General features: G+C 44.7%; 1 protein-coding gene and 1 pseudogene across 6 annotated transcripts in view; both read left to right on the top strand.

Annotated features, from left to right (window-relative positions):
- LOC124226743 (butyrophilin subfamily 2 member A2-like) overlaps positions 1-21,982 on the top strand; it is a 40,219-nt gene extending 18,237 nt beyond the window's left edge. Inside the window, exons 1-8 of one of the 6 annotated variants that reach the window (XM_046640413.1) lie at positions 14,277-14,333; positions 15,319-15,430; positions 15,718-16,065; positions 17,145-17,426; positions 18,814-18,978; positions 19,429-19,449; positions 19,547-19,573; positions 21,045-21,982. In XM_046640413.1, coding sequence (XP_046496369.1) covers positions 15,759-16,065; positions 17,145-17,426; positions 18,814-18,978; positions 19,429-19,449; positions 19,547-19,573; positions 21,045-21,667 — 1,425 coding nt within the window. In that variant the 5' untranslated portion in view covers positions 14,277-14,333; positions 15,319-15,430; positions 15,718-15,758 and the 3' untranslated portion in view covers positions 21,668-21,982. Of the gene's footprint in view, positions 1-14,126; positions 14,334-14,848; positions 14,937-15,318; positions 15,431-15,717; positions 16,066-17,144; positions 17,427-18,813; positions 18,979-19,428; positions 19,450-19,546; positions 19,574-21,044 lie in introns of those variants that run through there. The other 5 variants (XM_046640411.1, XM_046640412.1, XM_046640414.1 and 2 more) reach the window with 5 other exon arrangements.
- LOC124227084 (butyrophilin subfamily 3 member A3-like) lies at positions 6,169-9,084 on the top strand (annotated as a pseudogene).
- Positions 21,983-21,996: the final 14 nt, after the last annotated feature.

Genomic DNA, 21,996 nt, shown 5'->3' with positions numbered 1-21,996 from the left:
AGCCTCCACCAGGGAGTCTGCATGGATCTTAACCAGAGTCTGATGGGGACATGATTTGAACCTGGTGATAGATGTATGTTGGGGATTAAAGTAGTCTTCAGTGTTGCTCTTCAGATGTACAAATCTTGAAGTCATTTGTTAGCACCCTATTCTACTTGACATCTTCATAGAAGGAGGGAATACATGATGGGAGAGGACCAAAAGATAAGAAGGTGGCTGGGTCTGGAGATCTCAGTCTTATTGTAGAATAATCCACTGAGGACGGCTCTCAGGCTCTCCACTGTCTAGGGATACAGCCAACTCTGGGGTGGTTAGAGTGAAAGCCAAGCTAGAACTCCAGCTATAATCCAGCCTAGCCGCCTGGTAAGGGCCTCACACTACCCTTATCACAAAGGTTCACTATGATGCCACAGATTATACCTAAAAGATGATGGAGGTGCTTTTCTGAGCCAAGATACAGTTGGGAGCACTGGGGAGGGAGTGGGGTTTTGCAGGGATCCTGTCTCTGAACGGAGAGAACCTCAGAACTTCATAGAAGCATGAGCTTTGTTAGGCTTCTTTGTGCTCTCAGCTTGGCATTTTAGCCCCTTGTTTGTAAGAGCCAGCTCTTACATCTCTGCCTCAAAAAGATACTTCCCTATCAGTGGAAAGACTAAGACCAAGGAACTTATCCATTGCCGATGAACCCAGAGGCCACCTGCCAAGGAGCATTGATGAACACCTGGGGAAAAGGAAGACAAGAAGTAAATAATTTCCCTTCCCAGGTTGTTTCTCTCCCAAAAAACAATTATGAAGAGAGTGCACTGAGGTACACTGAGTTGTAACACTCTTACATGCATGTCCAGGAAGTACTTTCTCCTTGAAACCACTTTTTACTGAAAAATAGGAATGAATACATTAATATAGGCAAGTCCCAGTGGGAGCACAGGAAGCCAGGCTCTGCTCTTTAAGCCAGAACAAAAGAGCAGGTCATTACAGAGGCAGATGCTTGTCTTCACAACTCTCCACTTCCCCTCCTGTTGGACAATAACCAGTAAATGTGATCACCTAAACTTATTTAAAATGCTAGGGAGTATTAGCGAGTTAATATGTCACCCCTCATCCATTCACTCATTCAACAAATACTTACTGAGGGTTCCATTTGAACCATACACTGTTGTACAGGCTTGTTACTCATCAAGAAACAAAACAGACCAATATCCTTGCTTTGGGGAGCTTCCATTTGAGCTGGTGGAGACAGTAAACACGTGATATGTTAGATGGTGAAAATTCAACGGGGAAAAGAGAACAGGCTCAGGAGGATGGAAGCAGTTTCCCATAATCTTGTGGACAGAGAAGGTCTCATGGAGGAACTGACTTTAGAGGAATGACTTATAGGAGGAGATGAGGGAGTGAGCTTTGTAGATATCTGAGGGAAGGGGGTTTCAGGCAGAGTGAAGAGTCATGGCTTGTGTCCTCTGTCCTGACCTGTTCAAAGACCAGCAAGAAGGGCAGTGTGGCTGGAGCAGATGAGGAGAGAGGGGAGATGAAGTGAGATGTGCAGGTCTTAGATGGTCATGCTGACCCTTGTGAGGACTTCAGCATCTACTCTGTGTGAAACGAGAGACACCAGAAGCTGCTGGGCAGAGGAGTGGCTTGATGTGACTCAAAGAACCCTCTAGTTGATGTACTGAGGACACAGGTGGAATCAGGGGACCCAGAAAGGAGGGTCTTGCATTAATCAGAGTATAACAGTGGAGGCTTAAACCTGGCTGCAGCAGGGAAAGTGTTCAAAAGAGGAAGGATTCTGAGCATATTTCCTGAATACACCTCAGAGCATCCTGGCTGGTCACTAGGATCTACCTCCACTGCCTTCCTCCTTTGTTTCTCTGAGGTCCTTGGGAAAGACACAGGTTTTCCTCCAGGAAGAATCCCTCTTGTAATCGGTAATGTCAAATAAAGAACTACCTCATGCTAGACCCAGGGTCTAAGGCGGGAAGGAGAAGGTCGGGGATAGGAAAGATAAGAAAATATCTCCTCAGTGAAGGCACACAGTTGTTTGGGATCAATTGTGTTCTAGACAACTTCTGTGGCTCCTCCGGGTTCATGCTGCTGTGGGCCTGGGGGGTCTTGTGCAAAACAGCATCTGGGCTGCCAATATTGCCCAACCAAAGGCCTCCAGGAACACACCTGCAGTTGACCAAGTTGTGTTTATTACTTGTTCCCAGGAAGGAGAACACATGCCATGTGGGAACAGTTGGATGTCTCAGTAAGATGGTGTTAGATTAGACTTGGTATGGAATTTGGGCTTTGGTTAGGGGTGTTGGGGGAGGGTTTATAGAAGTGGGACTTTGCTCTGGATTGGATGCTATCAGGAAGGTGGGGGGTGTGATTCTGTGGGTAGGTGTCTTAATGAGTCTTACCTAGGAGAAAGACTAGATTGAGGCCAAAGCTGTAATTCGTCAAGGAGCAGCAGTCACTCATAGCCAGGATAGAGAAATGTTTTGTCATGACTGTGTGGACAGTGTTCATGTTTTTCTCTGTGTTCAAACAGAATTGTTGAGTGGTCTTGTTTTCATCTTGACCGGTCAAAGTTCCCTTGTCTGATGTTGATGTTCCATGAAATTGCTTATGTTCAACAGAACACCAAAACCAGGCTGATGTCCAGATGTCAAGGGTTGCATTTGCATTTCTCTTTCTCAGGGCACTCTCTTGCTCTGTGGCTTCTGGCTGGATTTGGTCATTTGGCAGCCATAGCAGAAGGAGAAGGATGGAGAGAGAAGAGAGAGGCCTAGGTACCTATCCCCATGGATTTCTCTCAGCAAGACCACCTCTAGCTGGCTGCATTCCCTTCCCAAAGATCACAACTCCTCTCAAGAAAGCCCCCTCTGCGTGACTGTTTCCTTTTACGTCTTCAAAAGGCCTTCTTCTCTGTCTCCCTTTGGGTTTAGGGGTGAGTGGTAACAGCTCCACTGTTCCTGGCCCTGGAGCATTGCTTCATGCCATGTAGTTTTCCCCTTACCATCACCATGCTTTTGTAAAAAGCTCCTTCATGAAAGCCCCTTGAATTATCTAAGGTAAGTGTGCCACTGATTCATGTTGAGATTCTCACAGATAGAGGAGGCTCTAAAGGATTCTGGCTCATTTATCCTTCCACAGCGCTGGGTTCTCACATGGAAATGAAGGGTTACGGAGATGAAGGGATCCATCTGGAGTGCATGTCCACTGGCTGTTATCCACAGCCCCAAATACAGTGGAGAGATGCCAAGGGAGAGAATATGCAAGCTGTGGCAGTACGTTTGGAGACAGATGGAGATGGCCTGTATGCAGTTGCAGTGTCTGTGTTGGTGAAAAGCAGCTCTGGGCACAGGGTGACCTGTATCATCAGAAATCCCCTCCTTAAGCAAGAAAAGACAGACAGGATTTCCATTGCAGGTCAGTACCCTGCTTAGCCTCAGGTATACTGTGCTGGGCTGTGGCTATTGAAAGAAGGAGGATGTGTGATTCTCTGCTGATGACCTGGGTCTCTGTAGTGAATGTAAGGCACAGAGCAGGGACCCAGAGCCACCTTCATATTCCAGGGATGTTTCTTTTCCCCATAAGGCTTTTTATGTCACAACTACTTACTGACTATTTCCTGTACACAAGAAACTGTGACAGGCAATGGGAATTGGGGGAAGATGGTAAAGATCAGACCCTTAAACAAAGACAAATGAGAAAATGGGAAAAAAATAAATACAATTCATATCTTAGAGAAAAAGCTAATCTCATTAAAATACAAAACAACCCAGTAGAAAAATGAGCAAAGGGTGTGAATTATTAGTTCACAGAAAAGGAAATAACACATGAGATAATGTCCCATCTCACTCAATAGAGGAACATGTATTCAAACATTTTCCACTTGTGAGATTGGTAACAAAATAAAACAAAGCAAAACCAAGGTGACAGATCACACATTTTGATGGCAGGATTGTGGGGAGACAGTCTCTCTTACATGTTTGTTGGTATAATTCGGTATATTTTTGGTATAAATTGGCACAATTTCACTTGGGGCAATATAGCAGTATTTCTCCAAACTTATTTATTGATCAAAAATCCCTCTTCTGTGAATTTACCTGACAGATAGACTTGCATTTGTATGAAATGACACATGTAAAAGTTTATTTCTTATAGTAGTTATTATAATAACAAAAAGTTAGAAACTATGCAAATGTCCCCAAGTGGGGAACTTTAATGCAATGGAACATTGCACAGCCGGGAAAGAAAATACAGACCTTCTCTCTGTACTAATATGCCAGGATCTCAAAGAGGAACAGAAAAAGTCACATACAGAGCACTTTCTCTAGAATGATACCTTTGATGTAAACAAGAAAACGTAATAATATATTTTATTTTTAAAATTTAATACACACATTTGTAGCACTCACCATATGTCCAGCACCTCACAAGCATTAATTGAATCCTTTTAACATTATGAGTGAAATACTGTTATTAACCAGTATTATATATTAGGACACCAGGAACAGAGCGGTTAAGTAATTAATCCAAGATCACACTGCCAGTCAAGTGGAGGAGCCAGAATTTGAGTGCAGAACCTCCAGCGCCAAAGTTCATATTCTTAACCACCATACTAAGCTGACTAATGAGAGACTAATAAATGGGGGGAGGGAGGAGTAGGTGGATGGGAGACTTGGATGACTTTTCATAATTTTTTGATATTTGAACCATGTAAATGTAACATATTAAAAATTAAATTAGAAAACACATGTGATTCTGATGCTCGAGTAACTCCTAGTCACATATGAGAAGCAGACAGTTCAAGACAAGTAATAGTATTATGTTATATGAAGAGTTTACCGAAGTCTTACCCAAAGTTCCCTGAGACTTTAGGAAGAGAGAGATTATTTAAGGTCATGAGATGAGCTCCATGATCCCTGTCCTGGGGGTGAGAGGCTAAAGCTCCATTCCATTGCAGACCCCTTCTTCTGGAGGGCCAGGCCCTGGATAGCAGCCTTGGCTGCGACCCTGCCTGTGTTGCTGCTGGTTCTCGCAGGGGCTGGTTACTTCCTGTGGTGACTGCAGAAGGAGAAAGAGAGAGACTAAGTGGAAAAAGAAACAGTGAAGGAAGAAAACGAGCAGGAACAAAGTGCAAGAAGGATCTGACCAGGGAGGGAACCTATGGCCCTGACTTAGGGGAGGGAGCCCAAGGACCTCACCCCTTCCCACCCCAACACCCACCCATACACTGTGTCAGTAATGAGGTTCATTTTCAAGAGGTCCTCCCCGCTCCATCCCCTAACAGTAAATTGTTTTCCTGCTTATTTTCCAGAGTACCTCCAGCTTCTACTACGTAAGCTCTGATTCCCCCAGAGACCCACCCATGACTCGGTATTGCTGCATTGAGCTTCTTGATGACTCTTCACGTTACTTCTGTTGCAGACTTAAGAGATAGACCATGTGTTTATGGCTCATGCCTGAGTGGCTCTGAAATTTTCTCTAAATTTCCATCTAAGACTCTCTGCTGGGATATTTCCCAGCCCCTTTCCTCACCCCTAACTCTGCCCGGGGCTGAGAAATGTCCAGGATCCCTTTACCAAGGGAAAGAAAGAAGGGTGACTGATTGAGGGGAAAAAATGAGGAGTCATGTTTTTTCAATGGAGAAAAGGGTATTCAATCTCTCTCCACTAGGGGCCCACAGACTTTCCAGCCCAGTAAGGTACCAGGGAATATCCAGGATGCACTTGAAAGGAAAGGAGGAGGAGGAGGAGGATGGAATTCCCTAGATGAACTGCCTTCTCTATGCTTGGAAACTTACTAGTTGCTTTACATACTCTGTAGGCTTCTGAGAAGAAGACAAATAATATAAGGTTTAAGGGAATGAAAAATCTGAGAAGGAGAGAAAAAAGTGTACTTAAAAAAAGGAGTGGCCGCAAAGGCTCAGTTGTGATAGATTTATTAGACTTGCTTTTAAAAAAATAGTAATTGAAATTTCCTCATTAAGTTGCCCAGTTCTTTTCAGAAGTGGGCAGAACATAACACAGCATGAGACAGATGGATTCTAGTACACATACACAGACAGGCTACACACAGTGACACCTATGCCCAGGTATGGGAGGATAGATAGATACAAATAGATCTGCCGGGTCTCAGCTGGGAAAGCACTCACATCATACCTGTGGTATCATCAGCATGCAGTTGATGTTATCAGACTTGACATCAAGGAGGAAAGGAGAGGAGAGAGTTGAACAGGCAGGAGGAAAAGGTAAGAAGAGCGGGAGTGAGGGTCAAAAAGAAAGATTAGATGGGTTCAAAAGAAGAGAAAGGACAAGACTCAGAAATGACTTATTTCAGGTGACATCTCTAACTTTCTTCCATTGTAGGTAGAGAGAAGTCTCAGGGCTACGATGGTGAGTGACTCTGATGTTCTCTGAGTTTCCTGGAACATGTGTACTAAGGATTTAAATCTCTTCTCTGCTGTGTGACCAACTGACATTCCCAGTAGGAATAATTAGATCTAGCACAGAGACTCATTTTCTGTGGGGGATACCAACCCTACTTTTCTGGAGCCTCAGAGAGAAACTTCCAGATACAGTATCTGGGAATTTTCAGCCACCCATCACCCTGCTGGCACATTTTCCCACACCGTAGCAAAGCCTGGCCATGATGCCTGCAGTCCCAGCATGATGGAGGGAAGGAAGTCCACCATTTTTGAGAGGTTGTATGGCTGATCATGCACAGCTGTAGATGAAGGAAGCTGGACACTGGAAGAGACTGAAGAAAATAAGGGCGAAAAGGCTTCGTAAGGGGAACTGATGAGGGGAAGAACAGAAATAAGGCACTTTCCTTATCTGTGTCTCCTGCCTTTCAGAATGGAAGATGGCCCTCTTCCAAGCTGGTGAGTGAATCACTGTATGCTCCCTAGGACAACAACCTGAGGGATCATATTCCCTTTCTCTTCTCCAACTCTTGAGATTCTGGGAAAAAAAGACCCCATAGCTGGGAGAGGTTTGAGCGAGTGACTTCAGGTCTTTGTCTCAAAGGTGTGCCCATCTCTGGAGATTTCCTACTGAGAGCCCAGAGAACCAGGGAGAATTGTTCTGGGGTTCCACAGATCTTCACGTGAAGGAAGAGGCATAAAGGGTAGGGCTGAGGGAAGGAGAGGCAGAGTGAACTAATCCTGCAGGGAGTGTGAGGTTGTGGAATGACCAGGAAAAAGGCAATGCATAAAAATCTTTACTTTTCCCAAGCTTCTTATGCCACCTCCTGCTACTGTGTGTGCCCAAGTTACTTAATGTTACTGGCCTTTAGTTTCTTTATTTTTAAATGATGATCATAACTCTTATTATGTGAGGGTTGAGGTAAAGACTTAACGAAGTAATGAATGTTTATTGTTCAAAGATCAACAAGATAGAGGTGGCGTGTTCAAATTGGGTGGTTGAAGAAGGTTTAGAAAAGGAATACTTCACACAGGCAGGACTGCGGTTAAGGGAAACCAATAAGGGAAAGTGAAGTGCCCCAGGACTCAGAATACTGGGGAGGTGTCACCATCTCTAGGCTTGAAGGAATAAGGAGAGCGAGCAGTTCCTGGAGCCTAGAGGAAGCTATAGCTCAAGGACAGTGCTGCCTGAGAGGAGTCATGCCTTTGTTAGAGCATCACCATCTGACACGGGCAGGGAGGAAGTGGGAGAAATAAATGCTGTGCTTCTTTCTTCTTTCTTCTTCCAATCTTCAGCTAGTAACTTCCATTGGCCAAACTCAACAGGTAACCAGAGGGAAGGGAGACCAGTGATGCTGTCCATAGAGGACAGATCCTGGGGCCCAGAAGAGGGTAGAGAAAGGTGGAGAGTGCATCTGGGAGCACAGAAAGTCCCCAACATGGCCTCTAGCACAGAAAAGCATGGAGCTATTATAACATCAGGCACTTCCTCCACGCCTGGCCCTGGGCTACATATAAAACATGTGTTGTCTTTTTCTACCCTAGAGATTGGTATTTTTACCCTCATTTTTCAAATACGGAAATTGAAGCTCAAAGTTATTATATAGTGTGGGTCTGTGGAAAAAGAGACTGTAGAAAAGGAACAGACACTCAGTTCATGAGTGGTAGAGCAAGGATTGAAATATAAATCTATGCGATTATAAAGCACAAGTGAGCAGTCATTTTGAGGAGGAAAAAGATGGAAGAAAGGAGCCAGCTTGAGATGTCTAGTTAGGTAAACCCTGATCCTAGCACACTTCTGTGCTGAACATAAGACTCCAGGGCCTTTCTTTGGATGTTACTGAGAGGGTCACATGCAGAGCAGGCAGGCAACAAGAGGCTCTGGACTCGGACCTCCTCAGCCAGACTCAGGTCTTGAAGGCTGAGGCTCTGAGTTCTGAGAACAATGGCTAACTCCACGGCCCCTCCACAAACTTTCTGCAGCGGATGCAATTCCGGATCCAGACATAGCAAACCCCGTCCTCCTTGTTTCTGAGGACCAGAGGAGCCTGCAGCGGGCAGATGCATGACGGAACTTGCCGGACAATCCTGAGAGATTTGATAGGCATTACTGTGTACTTGGCTGCAGAGCTTCAAGTCAGGGAGACATTTCTGGGAGGCGGAGGTGAGGGACAGGAAAGATTGGCATATCGGGGTGTGTAGAGAGAACGTGAAGAGAAAAAGTAGTGTTAAAATGGCACTTGAGAATGGATTCTGGACCATTCTCTCTGATGGGAATGACTGTTGGGCTCTCACTGATCCCCAGACCAACCTGACAATTGCCAACCTTCCTCAAAGAGTGGGTATTTTCCTGGACTATTACATCTGTGAGGTCTCATTCTACAATGCCACCGATGGATTGCATATCTACACCTTCCCACACAACTCCTTCTCTGAGCCTCTGAGGCCTGTTTTCCAAATTTTTACATTGGAGCCCCTGCCTTGACCATTTGTCCAGCACTGACAGGAATGCAGAATTCTCTTGTTACTGACCTTTCCCTGGAGACCCCAGTGGCCCTGGGTCTGCTGATGGGAATGAGAACCCTCAGGCTAAAGTAACATCCTTGCTTCCCCCTGCCCAGCCTGGAGCTGAGGGCCTCCTCCTTAACAGCAACACATCACAACAATAAAATATTTACTAAATTCACACACTGTGTGAAGCACTTCACTAATATTAATTCCCTTATTGAATATGACAGTTGAGTTTGGTACCACTTTATTATCTCCTTGTATAGATAAGGACATTGTGGTGCAAAAAAGTGAATTAACTTTCCACTAGTGACTCAGCAAGTGATGACAGCTATAATTTGAACAATAATAACTAATGTTTATAGATAACTTAAGACATACTGGGTGCTATGCTGAATGCTTTAAGTGAATTTCACTCATAAAAGTCCTCACAACAACCCTGTGAGGTATCTCATTTCAAGAATATGGAAACTGAGGCCAGGCCAAGTTAAGTACTTATATACTTCCTACAGAAAACTGTGCTTCAGGCAGAGGTTCAACCACTGTACCACCCCCACCCTCTTGTCTATTTTCCTTCCCAGTCTCATTGTCCCTGTAGGGAAGGGATTGTGTGCAGCCCTGAGGCTTCCTTCCCAGGGCACCCCAGGGTGAGGATCACTACAGATGACTATGGAGGCCACACCACACTTGGTAACTTCAAGACTGATTGTCAGAGAAATAGGTCTAGCACTTCATTGGATTGACTCTGTAGGATGACGTGGTCCAGAGAAAGAATTCACAGGGACTGCAGCATACAGGATGTGAAGGGACTAGAGTCTTAACTAATAATGGGCACACGTGTACCCACTCTGTCAATGTAATGCATGATCATGGAACCAGAATCAATCCTGCAACTTTGAAGATCTCTAGGAAGCCTAACTTAATAACTAAAAATTGTCTGTGAAGTAAGAATTTAGGAAGAAGAAAGCTAGATGAACTTCTGTGGTCTTTTTATCACTCTGTAGAATACATCTACAGGAAAGGGATATTTCCACCCATGATCATTCATTTATGTTAACAGAAGTTCCTTTCAACTGATGGATACTGGGGAAAGGCTACTTTTCATTATGATCACTATTATTGTTCATTACTGTATCCACTCTACACGGCAGATAGTTGTCAAGTTACATTTGTCAAAAAAATTTCTTAATAATCTTCCCTCTTCAACTGAGCATGTTCTAGATTTTAAGCACACATGGTTTTATTCCCCACAGATTCACAGTTTACTTCATTGCAACATTTTCACAAATCCTTATTGTATTAGTTTTCTATTGCTACCATAATAAATTATCACAAATTTCAGGACATGAAACAACATAAATTTATTGTCTTACATTTCTGTAGATCAGAAGTCAACCATGGGTCTCACTTGGCTAAAATTAAGGTGTCTGCAGGCTGTGTTCCTTTCTGGAAGCCCTAGGGAAGAATCTGTTTACTTGCTCATTCAGATTGTTTGCAGAATTCAATTTCTTGCAGTTGTAGGACTGAGGTTGCCATTCCTTGCTGGCTGTCAGCTGAGGGCTATTCCCAGTTTCTACAGGTTGCTACCTTCTTTGTGTCCCTCTTTCTCCATCTTCAAAGCAGCAATGGCAGCTTGAGTCCCTTAGATATTTGAATCTCTCTAGGTTCTTCCTCCCTTGAATCTCTTTGGCTCTTCTGCCTTCTTCCACTTTTAAGAACTTGTGATTAGATTGAGTCTACCCAGATAATCCAGGATAATTTTCCAAAGAATCAGGGATGGTTCTACATCAGCAAATCAATCAATGTGATACACCACATTAACAAAATGAAGAATAAAAATCACATGATTATCTCAATCAATGCAGAGAAAGCATTTGACAAGATAGAGCATCCATTTATGATAAAAACTCTGAATAAAATGGGTATAGAAGGAAAATACCTCAACAAAATACAGGCTATATATGACACACCCACTGAAAATATTCTCAGTGGAGAACAACTGAAAGCTATCCCTCTAACAACAGGAGCCAGACAAGGATGCCCACTTTCACCACTCTTATTTAACACACTTTTGTAAGTCCTAGCCAGAACAATCTGGCAAGAACAAGAAATAAAAGGGACCCAAACTAGAAAGGAAGAAGTGAAACTGTCACTGTTTGCAGATAACATGATTTTATATCTAGAAAATCCTAAAGAATCCACCAAAAAACTTTAGAAATAATAAACGAATACAGTAAAGTTGTAGGATACAAAATCAACATACAAAAATCACATGCATTTCTATTCACTAACAACCAAGTAGCAGAAACAGAAATTAAGAATACAATCCCATTTATAATCACAACAAAAAGAATAAAATACCTAGGAAGGAAATAAACCAAAGAGGTAAAATGTCTGTACACTGAAAACTGTAAAACATTGTTGAAAGAAATTGAAGAAGACACAAAGAAATGGGAAGATACTCTATGTTCTTGGATTGAAAGAAATAACATAGTTAAAATGTCCATACTGGCTAAAGCAGTATACAGATTCCATGCAATCTTTATCAAAATTCCAACAACATTTTTCTCAGAAATAAAACAAAAAATCCTAAAATTTATATGGAAAAACAAAAGACCCTGAATAGCCAAAAGAACCCTGAGCAAAAAGAACAAAGCTGGAGGTATCACAGTCTCTGATTTCAGACTACACTACAAAGCTATAGTAACCCAAACAGCATGGTACTGGCACAAAAACAGACATACAGATCAGTGAAAGAGAATCAAGAACCAGAAATACACCCACACATCTGTGGACAGCTGATTTTCAACAAGGGAGCCAAGAACATACAATGGAGAAAGGTAAGTCTGTTCAATAAATGGTGTTGGGAAAACTGGACAGCCACATGCAAAAGAATGAAAGTAGACCATTATTTTAGCCATGCACAATAATTAACTCAAAATGGATTAAAGACTTGAATGGAAGACCCAAAACCACAAAACTCTTAGAAGAAAATATAGGCAGTACACTCTTTGACATCGGTCTTAGAAGAATCTTTTTAAATGCCACATCTACTGGAACAAGGGAAACAAAAGAAAAAATCAAATAAATGGGACTTCATCAAACTAAAGAGCTTCTGGAAGGCAAAGGAAACCAGGAAAAAAGTGGAAAGACAACCCATCAACTGGGGGAAATATTTGCAAATCATCTATCAGACAAGGGGTTAATCTCCAAAATATATAAATAATTCATACAACTCAACAACAAAAAAAACAAACAACCCAATCAAAAAATGGGCAGAGGATATGAACATTTTTCCAAAGAAGATATACAGATGGCCAGCAGGCACATGAAACAATGTTCAACATCACTAATCATCAGGGAAATGCAAATCAAAATTTACGCCTCTGAGATATCACCTTACACCTCTCAAAATGGCTATAATCACCAAGACAAAAAAACAACAAATGTTGGAGAGGATGTGGAGTAAAGGAAACCTTCTTACGCTGCTGGTGGGATGCAAACTGGTGCAGCCACCATGGAAAACAGTATGGACAGTTCTCAAAAAATTCAAAAGAGTAATACCATACAACCCAGCTATCCAGCTACTGGCTATTTATCCAAAGAACTTGGAATCAACCGTCCAAAGAGATTTATGTACCCCTATGTTCATGGCAGGATTATTTGCAATAGCAAAGATGTGAAAGCAATCCAAGTGAGCATTGACCGACGAATGGATAAAGAAGATATATGGTACATACATAGAATGGAATACTATTCATCCATTAAAAAGGATGAAATTGGGGCCAGTTCAGTGGTGTAGTGGCTAAGTGCACACATTCTGCTTCACAGCCCGGGATTTGCCGGTTTGGATCCTGGGTACAGACATGGCACCGCTTGGCAAGCCATGCTGTGGCAGGCATCCCACATATACAGTAGAGGAAGATGGGCACGGATGTTAGCTCAGGGCCAATCTTCCTCAGCAAAAAGAGGAGGATTGGCGGCAGATGTTAGCTCAGGGCTAATCTTCTTCTTCAAAAAAGAAGAACAAAATCATCCCATTTGCAGGAACATGGATGCACCTTGAGGGTATTATGTTAAGCGAAATAAGCCAGACAAAGACAAACACTGTATGATTTCACTCAAATGTGGAAGATAAACAAATACATGGACAAAGAGAACAGATTAGTGGTTACCAGAGGGAAAGGGGGTGGAGGGGGTGAGCGAAGTGGTAAAGGGGCACATATGCACGGGGACAGATAAAAACTTGACTGTTAGTGGTGAGCACAATGCAGTCACTAGAGAAACCGATATATAATCATGTACACCTGAAATTACACAGTTATAAACCAATATCACCTCAATGAGATAATGTGAAAAAAAATTCAAACAAAAAGGAATTGTAGGCCTCCAGGGAAAGCCTTTAGGTTCTTGAGGGAAATGTGAAGAAATGTGTTTCAGGATGATTATTGTAGAAGAAATCTTTACAGTGGCCTGGTTGGGGTCTCTGTGGTATGGGAGGAGAGCACTGTGTGGGTGTAGGAGGGTGCTGGACTCAACAGGTCCATCCACTGGCAGAGGATGAAGCCCAACTAGAAAGTCTTCGCTGCCATCTTCCTGCCCCTCTAGAACGCCGCCTCCCTGAGAGAAAGGGGATTGCCTCTCACTAGCCTCAGCATCTCTCCCTCAATGGGTTTTGAGTGAATGACAAGGTCTACAGTCTACTACTGCAGCTGCTGTCTTGCTTCATTCTCTACCCCTCCAGCCACTCCCTATGTTCCCCCTTATCTCTGCACGGCCCCCAATAAGCAGAACAACTTGAAAAAGGTTCCTCTGGCTTTGGAAAGCAGGTTGTTCATGTTTACCTCATCACCTGCCCACCCCCAACCACATCCACTACTACATACACACTTCTACACACAGAGGCCTCTTTGTGGTTTGCAGCAACGGCCAAAATGCGCGAGGAATGTCAAGGTTTTGCACAAAAAAAAAAAAAAAAAAAGAAAAAGAAAGAAAGGGAAGTATCTCGCTTCTGAAAGCAGAAAAAGTAAAGAAAAAGGCTAAATCATCTCAAAGGCTATGCGCAGCTGTGGGATTTTAATTTGTTTCTGTGTATTTTACCTAGTAACTGGTGAGAAAGCTGGCTCAGGGATACCATTGGCTGGCTGACCCACAGCCGGCCAATCCTGACCTCCAAACCACTCTGGAAATACTCGGACTTTGTGGTTGGAAAGTGGACCAGGTTTCTGGTCCCACAGCTCTGCACACTGCGACTAATGGGAGATTAAGAAAATTGTCTTCTCTGCTTTCCGGACAGCTTGCTCTCTGGTTGTGACTGTGCCCATGAGCGGGTTAAATAGAAGAGGGAGAAGCGGAAAATCATCATTTGAGTGTCAGAGGAGAAAAGAAACCCAAGAAGTTCATCTAGAAGGTACGAAAGGGAGGGGAAGCTCTCTCTACAGCTCTAGGGTGTGGGTGGGGCGGTAAGCAGAGGAAGAGAACCTGATGAGGGGAAAGGCGGGGCTCCCTGGAGAAGGGAAGCTTCCTGGAGAAGAGGCTCTCCACGACTGTCTTTACCTCAGGCCGCAAAGTCTGAGGGAGGGGGAAAGGAGGGGAGGGAGGGTATGGAAGAATATTAAGTGACGACTGAAGAAATTCAACTCTGGCCAGAGAAGTGAGTGGAGGAGGGCAGAAAACTGCCTCCCTCATCCTCGTGTGGTTGGCTTATTCCACGGAATGTTTAATGAATTAATCTATCCGGAGAAACCTGAACCCGGAGAGGAAGGGGGCTGCACAGGACCGAAGTTGGGGTGCTGATGATCCCAACACGAGTTACAGGAAGGTTTGACCCAGATCAGAACTAGTGTCAAGTCTCCTTGGCTGATTTCTCTGTCTGTGCGCCTAGGTCTCTGGTCCCTGCCCCTCCTGGGTGACTCATCTTTGGTGCTTATGGAGCCAGCTGCTGCCCTGCATTTCTCCCTGCCAAATGCCCTTCTCTTCTTCCACCTTCTCAGCTTGTTTGCACTGGTCTCAGGTAGGGTCCCTGCCACTAGCTCCTATCAGCTTCTCAGAAAGGAAAATCAGCACTTCAGTCTGTAAAACACTGCAGTCTGAAGAAGTGCTGCAGCTGTGTGCATTCATCTTTCCTTCTGCACATGCTCATTGAATTTGTACCAGAATGATCCCATCAAAACACAATCAGCGTCTCAAAGGCCGGCTGCATACAAAATTTTAATTTTTTAGTTATATTAAAAAAGGTAAAAAAGAAACTGAGGAAACAAATTTTAATAATATATTTTGTTTAACCCCCAAAACAAAAATATTATTTATATTTTAATTATTGTAATATGTTAACAGTAAGTTATTTAATATTTTTATTTTAAATTTTCAAAATTGTGCCTATTTTCCATTTACAGCACATTGCCTTGGGACCAGCTAGTGGCTACCATATTGGACAGCTCATGTTTATACTCTACTCCGGGCACTGTGCTAGATTGGGGAATGGAAGGAAACCTCTGTGAGCACAGGGTCAGTAGGGGGCGCTCAGTGTATGCATCTCAGTGTTTTGTTCAGGAAGCATTAGTAGCCTCAATAGATATTCCTACTAGGTATCTATTGCTGCTGACCAGCCACAGCTACTGGCCCCCAGAATCCTCAGCCCAGGAAGTCCCTATGGCCTTAGAAAGAATATGACTGAAAGAATATATTAGAAATGGAGAAAGAATCTGTCTGTGCCCTGGAATATGCCCTTCCTTTCCTGCCTTAGATATGTGATGGCTGGTGCCCCGGTCTTATTCTACCCTTTTGTTGAACAGACCAGTTTACAGTCGTGGGGCCAGCTGATCCAATCCTGGCCATGGTTGGAGGAAACAGCATGTTACACTGTCACCTGTCACCTGAGAAAAGTGCTGAGGACATGGAGGTGCGGTGGTTCCGCTCTCAGTTCTCCCCCGCAGTGCTTGTGTATAAGGGCGGGCGAGAGAGGACAGAGGAGCAGATGAAGGAGTACCGAGGAAGAACAACCTTTGTGAAAGAGGAGATCAGCAAGGGGAGCGTGGCACTGATCATCCACAACGTCACAGCCCACGAAAACGGCATCTACCACTGTTATTTCCAAGAAGGCAAATCCTACAATGAGGCCACCATGCGCCTGATGGTGGCAGGTGTGTCATTTCATTTTGTTCCCTTGCTTTTTCACTGTGTGACTCTTGGGGAAACTTTCTCTTCTAACCACAGGCCCTTGGCAGACAAGCAGATATTTGCCTAGAGTCCCCTTTACACAGGGAGGGTGGCTTCCTCCTGCCCAAGGGCCAAATCAGCGGATTTTCCCTGCTAAGCTGTGGGCATCAACTCCTGAGAAGCACACGGAACTCAGCAGTAGCCTTGAACAGGGAGAATGTTGAATCTCTACAGAGCATTCTTATGTTTACTTCTTGAGGCTCCCTCAGGGCCTTCCTCAGTAACATGTTTTAGAATTAGACATTTTTATTGTGAAATACAACACATAGAGAAAAAGTCATAAAACATTAATGGACAGATTACCAAATTATTACAAACTATAATCCATATAACCACTACTCACATCAACAAATAGAACACTACCTATTCCTGACTCTTGTTAGTTTGTTAAGGTCATGGGCTTGAGGTTAAAATGTTTCTTATGATTCCGCCAGCCTGGCAGGTTTCTGTCCTTATCATATTACCTAGAGCTTCAGGAAGCCACGGCTACTGAGAAGCCCTCCCAGGGCCAAAAGTGAAATTCTAAACCCGCTTCTTTAGGTCAGAGTGGACAGACCCACAAAGAAGTGAGAACATTAAAATCTCTAGCTGAATGAATCAATCAGCCAACATTTATTAGGAGGCAGTTGCTTGGTACTGTGATGGGGTCTGTAGGGGGAGCACAAAGAAAAGTACAATGTAATCCTCTCTCCTTAGAGATCTCACCATTTATTTGGCATATTGGTCTCTTGGTTTTCTCCAACGTCAGTTTTCTTCCTTCCTACCTTCCTTCCTATCTTCTTCTTTTCTTCCTCTGTCTCTCCCTTCTTTCTTTATTTCCTTCCTCCCTTCACAGAAGGGGTACTGCAGGAATGCATGGAATATGCATGATCAGTTTCTCTGGGCAGTGGACCCTTGCTCTCTACCCCCTTCCCTTGGCTCTCGCCATTAAGAGCTGATCTTCTAAGACACTCTGGCTAAGACACCAGTGCCTTTTTATCCGAGCCCTGGTCTCTCTCCTCAGGCCTGGGCTCTATACCCATCATTGAAATGGAGATCCACGAGGATGGGGGCATCTGGCTGGAGTGTACATCTGTAGGGTGGTACCCAGAGCCCCAGGTGGTTTGGAGGGACCCCCATGGTAAGATTATGCCTGCCCTGGAGGAGACTTACACTATGGATGCAGACAGCCTCTTCATGGTCACCACAGCTGTGAGCATCAGGGACCGCTCTGTGAGGAATGTGTCCTGCTCCATCAACAACACCCTGCTTGGCCAGGAGAAGGAAACTGTGATTTTCATTCCAGGTTAGCTCCCTGCCCTCTGGAGACTCATTGTTTGGAGGCTGGATCCTCAGCAGACAGATTGCAGGCTGGAGTGGGGATGGTGAGGTAGGAGCGTAGAGTGGAAGGATCCTGGACCCTGAAGGCCTGGAGCTGCAGCTGAGTTGCGGCCTCTTCCTTTGTCACAAGGGGAAAATCAAATAGTCTCAAAACACAGGAGTATGAGCCTCTTCTCTGAGGGTAAATCTGATTGCTTTTTCCCTATTATGGTCCTTATCCTGCAGTAATTTTTAACATTTAGAACAATCAGAAAGAAAGGAGAGTGGTCTGGGCGTGTGTCTATCTACACCCAGAGGTGCTGCCTGCTGAAGCCCTCCCTTCCTGCCCATGGGGTTTCCCAAGGGACAGAGCAGGGAAATTCTCTATCTACAGACATGCATAAATTCATTCAACAAACACTTAACAAGCATCACATATGTTCAAGGCACTGTTCTAGAAACCAAAGGTAAATAACGGAACAAAATACATGAAGATCCTTGCCCTCATGGAGCTCACATTCTAGAGGAGCAGAGAACAATAAATGAAGTAATTAAAACCAGGAGTGAAATCATTAATTAAACTGTGGATTATATTGGATGGTGATAAATACTATAGAAAAAGTTAATCAAAAAGAGGTTAGGGAGTGCTATGAGGGAGTTGTAACTATAAATAGGATGATCAGGTAAGGCTTCGTGGAAAAGACGGCAATTGGGCAAGTGAGCCATGGGAAATGCAGATATTTGAGGAGTGAACAAGCTGGATAATAGGAATAGCATAGACAAAGGACCTGAAGTCAGAGTATGTGTGACAGTTTCGAGGAACTCCAAGAGGCAGGGGCAGCTGGAATGGATTGAGTGCACAGAGAGTTGGAGGAGATGAATTCAGAGAGGCCTTAGGTCCAGAATATACACGGCAATGTAGGCCACAAAAAGACTTTGGCGTTTAGTCTGAGTGAGATAGGAAGCATTGCAGTGTTCTGAACAAGGAAATAACATGATCTCACTTAGGCTGCTGTGGTGAGGACAGACTGCAGAGGGTGTGGGCAGAAGCAGGAGGAGGGCATTGCAATATTCTAGGCAAGAAGGGATGGTGGCTAGTCCCAGGGTGGTGGCCGTGGTGATGCAGGATGGCTGGTTAGCTTTTATTCACCCTGGTCCTTCTCTTGGTGACTCCAGGTGTTTCTGCTTTTTGTCTCCTGGGTCCCCAGCCCTGGGAATCAGTGTGAAGTGACACTTTCTCTATCTGGGGTTTGTGAGAGAGAAGCCAGTAGAGCAGGGACCTGGGGGAGCTCTTTAGATATGAGTCCTGAGGGCAGCTTTCATCCCAGGTCTCTTTTTCTCACTAAATGGGACTTTTCTGGTTCTCTTTTCAGAATCATTTATTCCCACCACATCTCCCTGGATGGTGGTCCTGGTTGTCATCCTGCCTACTTTGCTCCTCCTCATCTCCGGGAGCATCTGTCTTATCAACAAATTCCACAGGAAAAAGATTCTCTCAGGGGAAAAGGAGGTTGAAAATGAAGAGAAAGAAATTGCACGTAAGGAATGGGAAAAGAATGTTTGAAAAAGAGAAAGAACATTACATAAAAGTTAAAAGCGTACATGGACAGTTCACTGTCACACAAAGGACACAGCTCTGACAGCTGACAGCCTGGGAAACAGAGAGAGGAAATGCATAGAGGCAGAGGAAGGGCTTGGGACTCTCCTGTCTCAGGAATGAATCCTCAGAGCTTGCTTCCATCCTGCCACTGTTGCATCCATTCACCCGGCTACAAGTAGCACTATACTGTTGAATAAAGCAGACCTAAATCAGCACTGATGATCTCTAGCCACCTCATCATATATTATTTCTCGTATGTTGTCAATTCCCTAGGCAAGGGGGGTTGGTGGTGTTCATAGAAAAGTCCATCCCTCATTGCTGACTACAACCTTAGATTCTTTTAGTTCCTCGATTGAGGGTATTCGTTTGTTTCTGTTTATTTTTTCAGAGCAACTTCAAGAGGAATTGCGTAAGTTTAGCATTTCCTGAACTACTCCGGGCACAATTTGTTTTCTCCTTGGTTAGCCATTAACTCATGAAGCTCACCTCTCTGTCTCCCCCTGCAGGATGGAGAAGAACCCTTTTACATGCTGGTGAGCCCCCCTGATGTTCCCTCAGTTCCTGAGAAACTCCACTAGCTAGCCTACAAGATGCATTAGAGGGGATGAACAAGGGACCCCAAGGCTGGCTGGGGAGCAGCAGGGCACTGGGGTCAGTTCACTGGCAGTGTCCCACCCAAAGCTGAAGCCCAGATGTTCTGTGAGGGAATTCCCACAGGTCTTAATCAATTCTGTGGCTTAGTTCCCACCAACCTTTGCTTTTTAGAATAATTTAATCCATGTTGACAGAGGTCTACCATGCATAGTTGACCTCCACAAAGGTTACAGTGTAGTAGTTGTTGCTCTGTGGATCCTGGATTAATTTGAAAGAAGACAATACAGACTTAGCCATTTATAACCTGGGAGATGGTATGGACTGCACAGTTGAAGTGCCACGTGTGGGAAAGGCGATAAGCTTCCCCAGCCTGTCTCAGGGGTGCACAGACAGGTGCCAGAAATGCCTCCTGCTCCAAGAGACACTGGTGCTCTGTGTGTAGCCTGTGAGGGGAGGGGAGGTGGGCAAGTGGGAGAGCAGGGGATCCACTTGCCTGGTGCTAATGAGCACTTTGCATTTTGTGATTTATCACTTTCTGCTCAAAAGCACCAAAGAAGCCAGGCTTCACCAGATACCATGGCACTGGGACCTTTCTTCCTTCCTCTTTTCAATTTCAAAATTGTCACAGTCAGACATATCAACTTGCGGAAAGGAGAAATTCATTTTAACACAATGGAGATGTAAATTGACTAAGTAATTAGTCTACAGAAATCTCAGGGTCTCAAGTACTTGCTATATCCAGAGAGGTCACAGCTGCAGACTCAGACCCATGTTGTTAAAGCAAAGCTGGATGGAAATAGTTCCCCCTACCTTTTGACATTCACACCTCTCAGGCAGCAGGTTGGCTTTTGGGGCCATCATCCTCATTTTTTACTCATTGAAGGGTGTCCTTGTTAGTCATTTAAATCAGTTGTCATCTGGCTAAACTGGTGGAACACAGAAGATCAGTGAAGAGACCCTTTACTGCCCAGGAACCTGTGTAGGGAGAAATAGGCCTTAAGTGCTTCATTGGGAGAGGGATAGGGCCTCTTTCCTGGTTTAAAACAAGTGGGAAAGTCTCTAGCTAAAGAGATTCCCTGGGATCATAGGTCTTGAATAGAAAAGGAGGCAGATCTGAGAATGTTGCGAGAATATAGGAGTCATTAATTCCGCCTCATTTGCTAAATTTTCTGCATTTCTTAGAGCCCCAATTATCCTCTACCTGAGGCAATGCTCCTGTCACTCAAGAGATGCAGGTGCAGCCTCAGTCATTCTCAGGCTGTGAACTGCCTGGCACCTGGGATCAAGGGGCCTTCAGGGAAAAGGCTGCCACATGGGGGATCTCCCACCAGCTTTCTGGGACCTCTATGGGGACTAGGAATCACACAATCTCCTGAGACCCCAGGCCTAAACCTGAGTCTTCCTCTGCAGCTGATGTGGTCCTGGACCCAGACACCGCTCATCCTGAGCTCTTCCTGTCAGAAGACCGGAGAAGCGTGAGACGGGGCCCCTTCAGGCAGAGCGTGCCTGACAACCCAGAGAGATTTGACTGTCGGCCTTGTGTCCTGGGCCTGGAGAGCTTCTCCTCAGGGAGACATTACTGGGAAGTGAAAGTTGAAAACGTGATGGTGTGGGCGGTGGGGGTTTGTAGAGACAATGTTGAGAGGAAAGGGGAGGCCCTCCTGGTTCCTCAGAATGGCTTCTGGACATTTGAGATGTTTGGAAACCAGTACCGGGCCCTGTCCTCTCCCGAGAAGATTCTCCCCGTGAAAGAGCGCCTTCGCCAGGTGGGCATCTTCCTGGACTATGAAGCTGGAGATGTCTCCTTCTATAACATGAGGGACAGATCACACATCTACACATGTCCCCGTTCAACCTTCTCTGGGCCCCTGAGACCCTTCTTCAGGCTGGGGTCTGATGACAGCCCCCTCTTCATCTGCCCAGCGTTCACAGGGGCCCAGGGGGTCATGGTGCCTGAGGGCGGCCTGATCCTTCACAGGGCGGGGACCCACCGCAGCCAGCAGGACCAATTCCCTGGCCTCAGAGCCAAGTAGAGAAGCTCTGGCCATCTCTAATACCACAGCGTAGCACGCCATGGAGGAAAAGGGCCCTCCTTCCCTCTGGTCACATAAGAGAACCTCCTCCAGAGTACCATTTGACACCCTCTTCAGGCCCCAGCCCCATCTCTCCCTCATTAGGCTGTTGCTTAGTAACTTATATACTTGTAACCATGGGGCTGGGTCCAGTCTCAGGAAACTTGTGCTGCCACATAACTCCCAACCAAGAAGAAAGTGTGAGAAAGTGACAGGCAGAAAACCTGCTACTTTAACATCAGAGTGACACATTCAGCCTGATACTCCAGTTGACATCAGACACTGTGATC

Source organism: Equus quagga, chromosome 15 (assembly GCF_021613505.1).
Source record: "Equus quagga isolate Etosha38 chromosome 15, UCLA_HA_Equagga_1.0, whole genome shotgun sequence".
NCBI lineage: Eukaryota > Metazoa > Chordata > Mammalia > Perissodactyla > Equidae > Equus > Equus quagga.
This window is presented reverse-complemented; position numbering and strand designations above follow the sequence as displayed.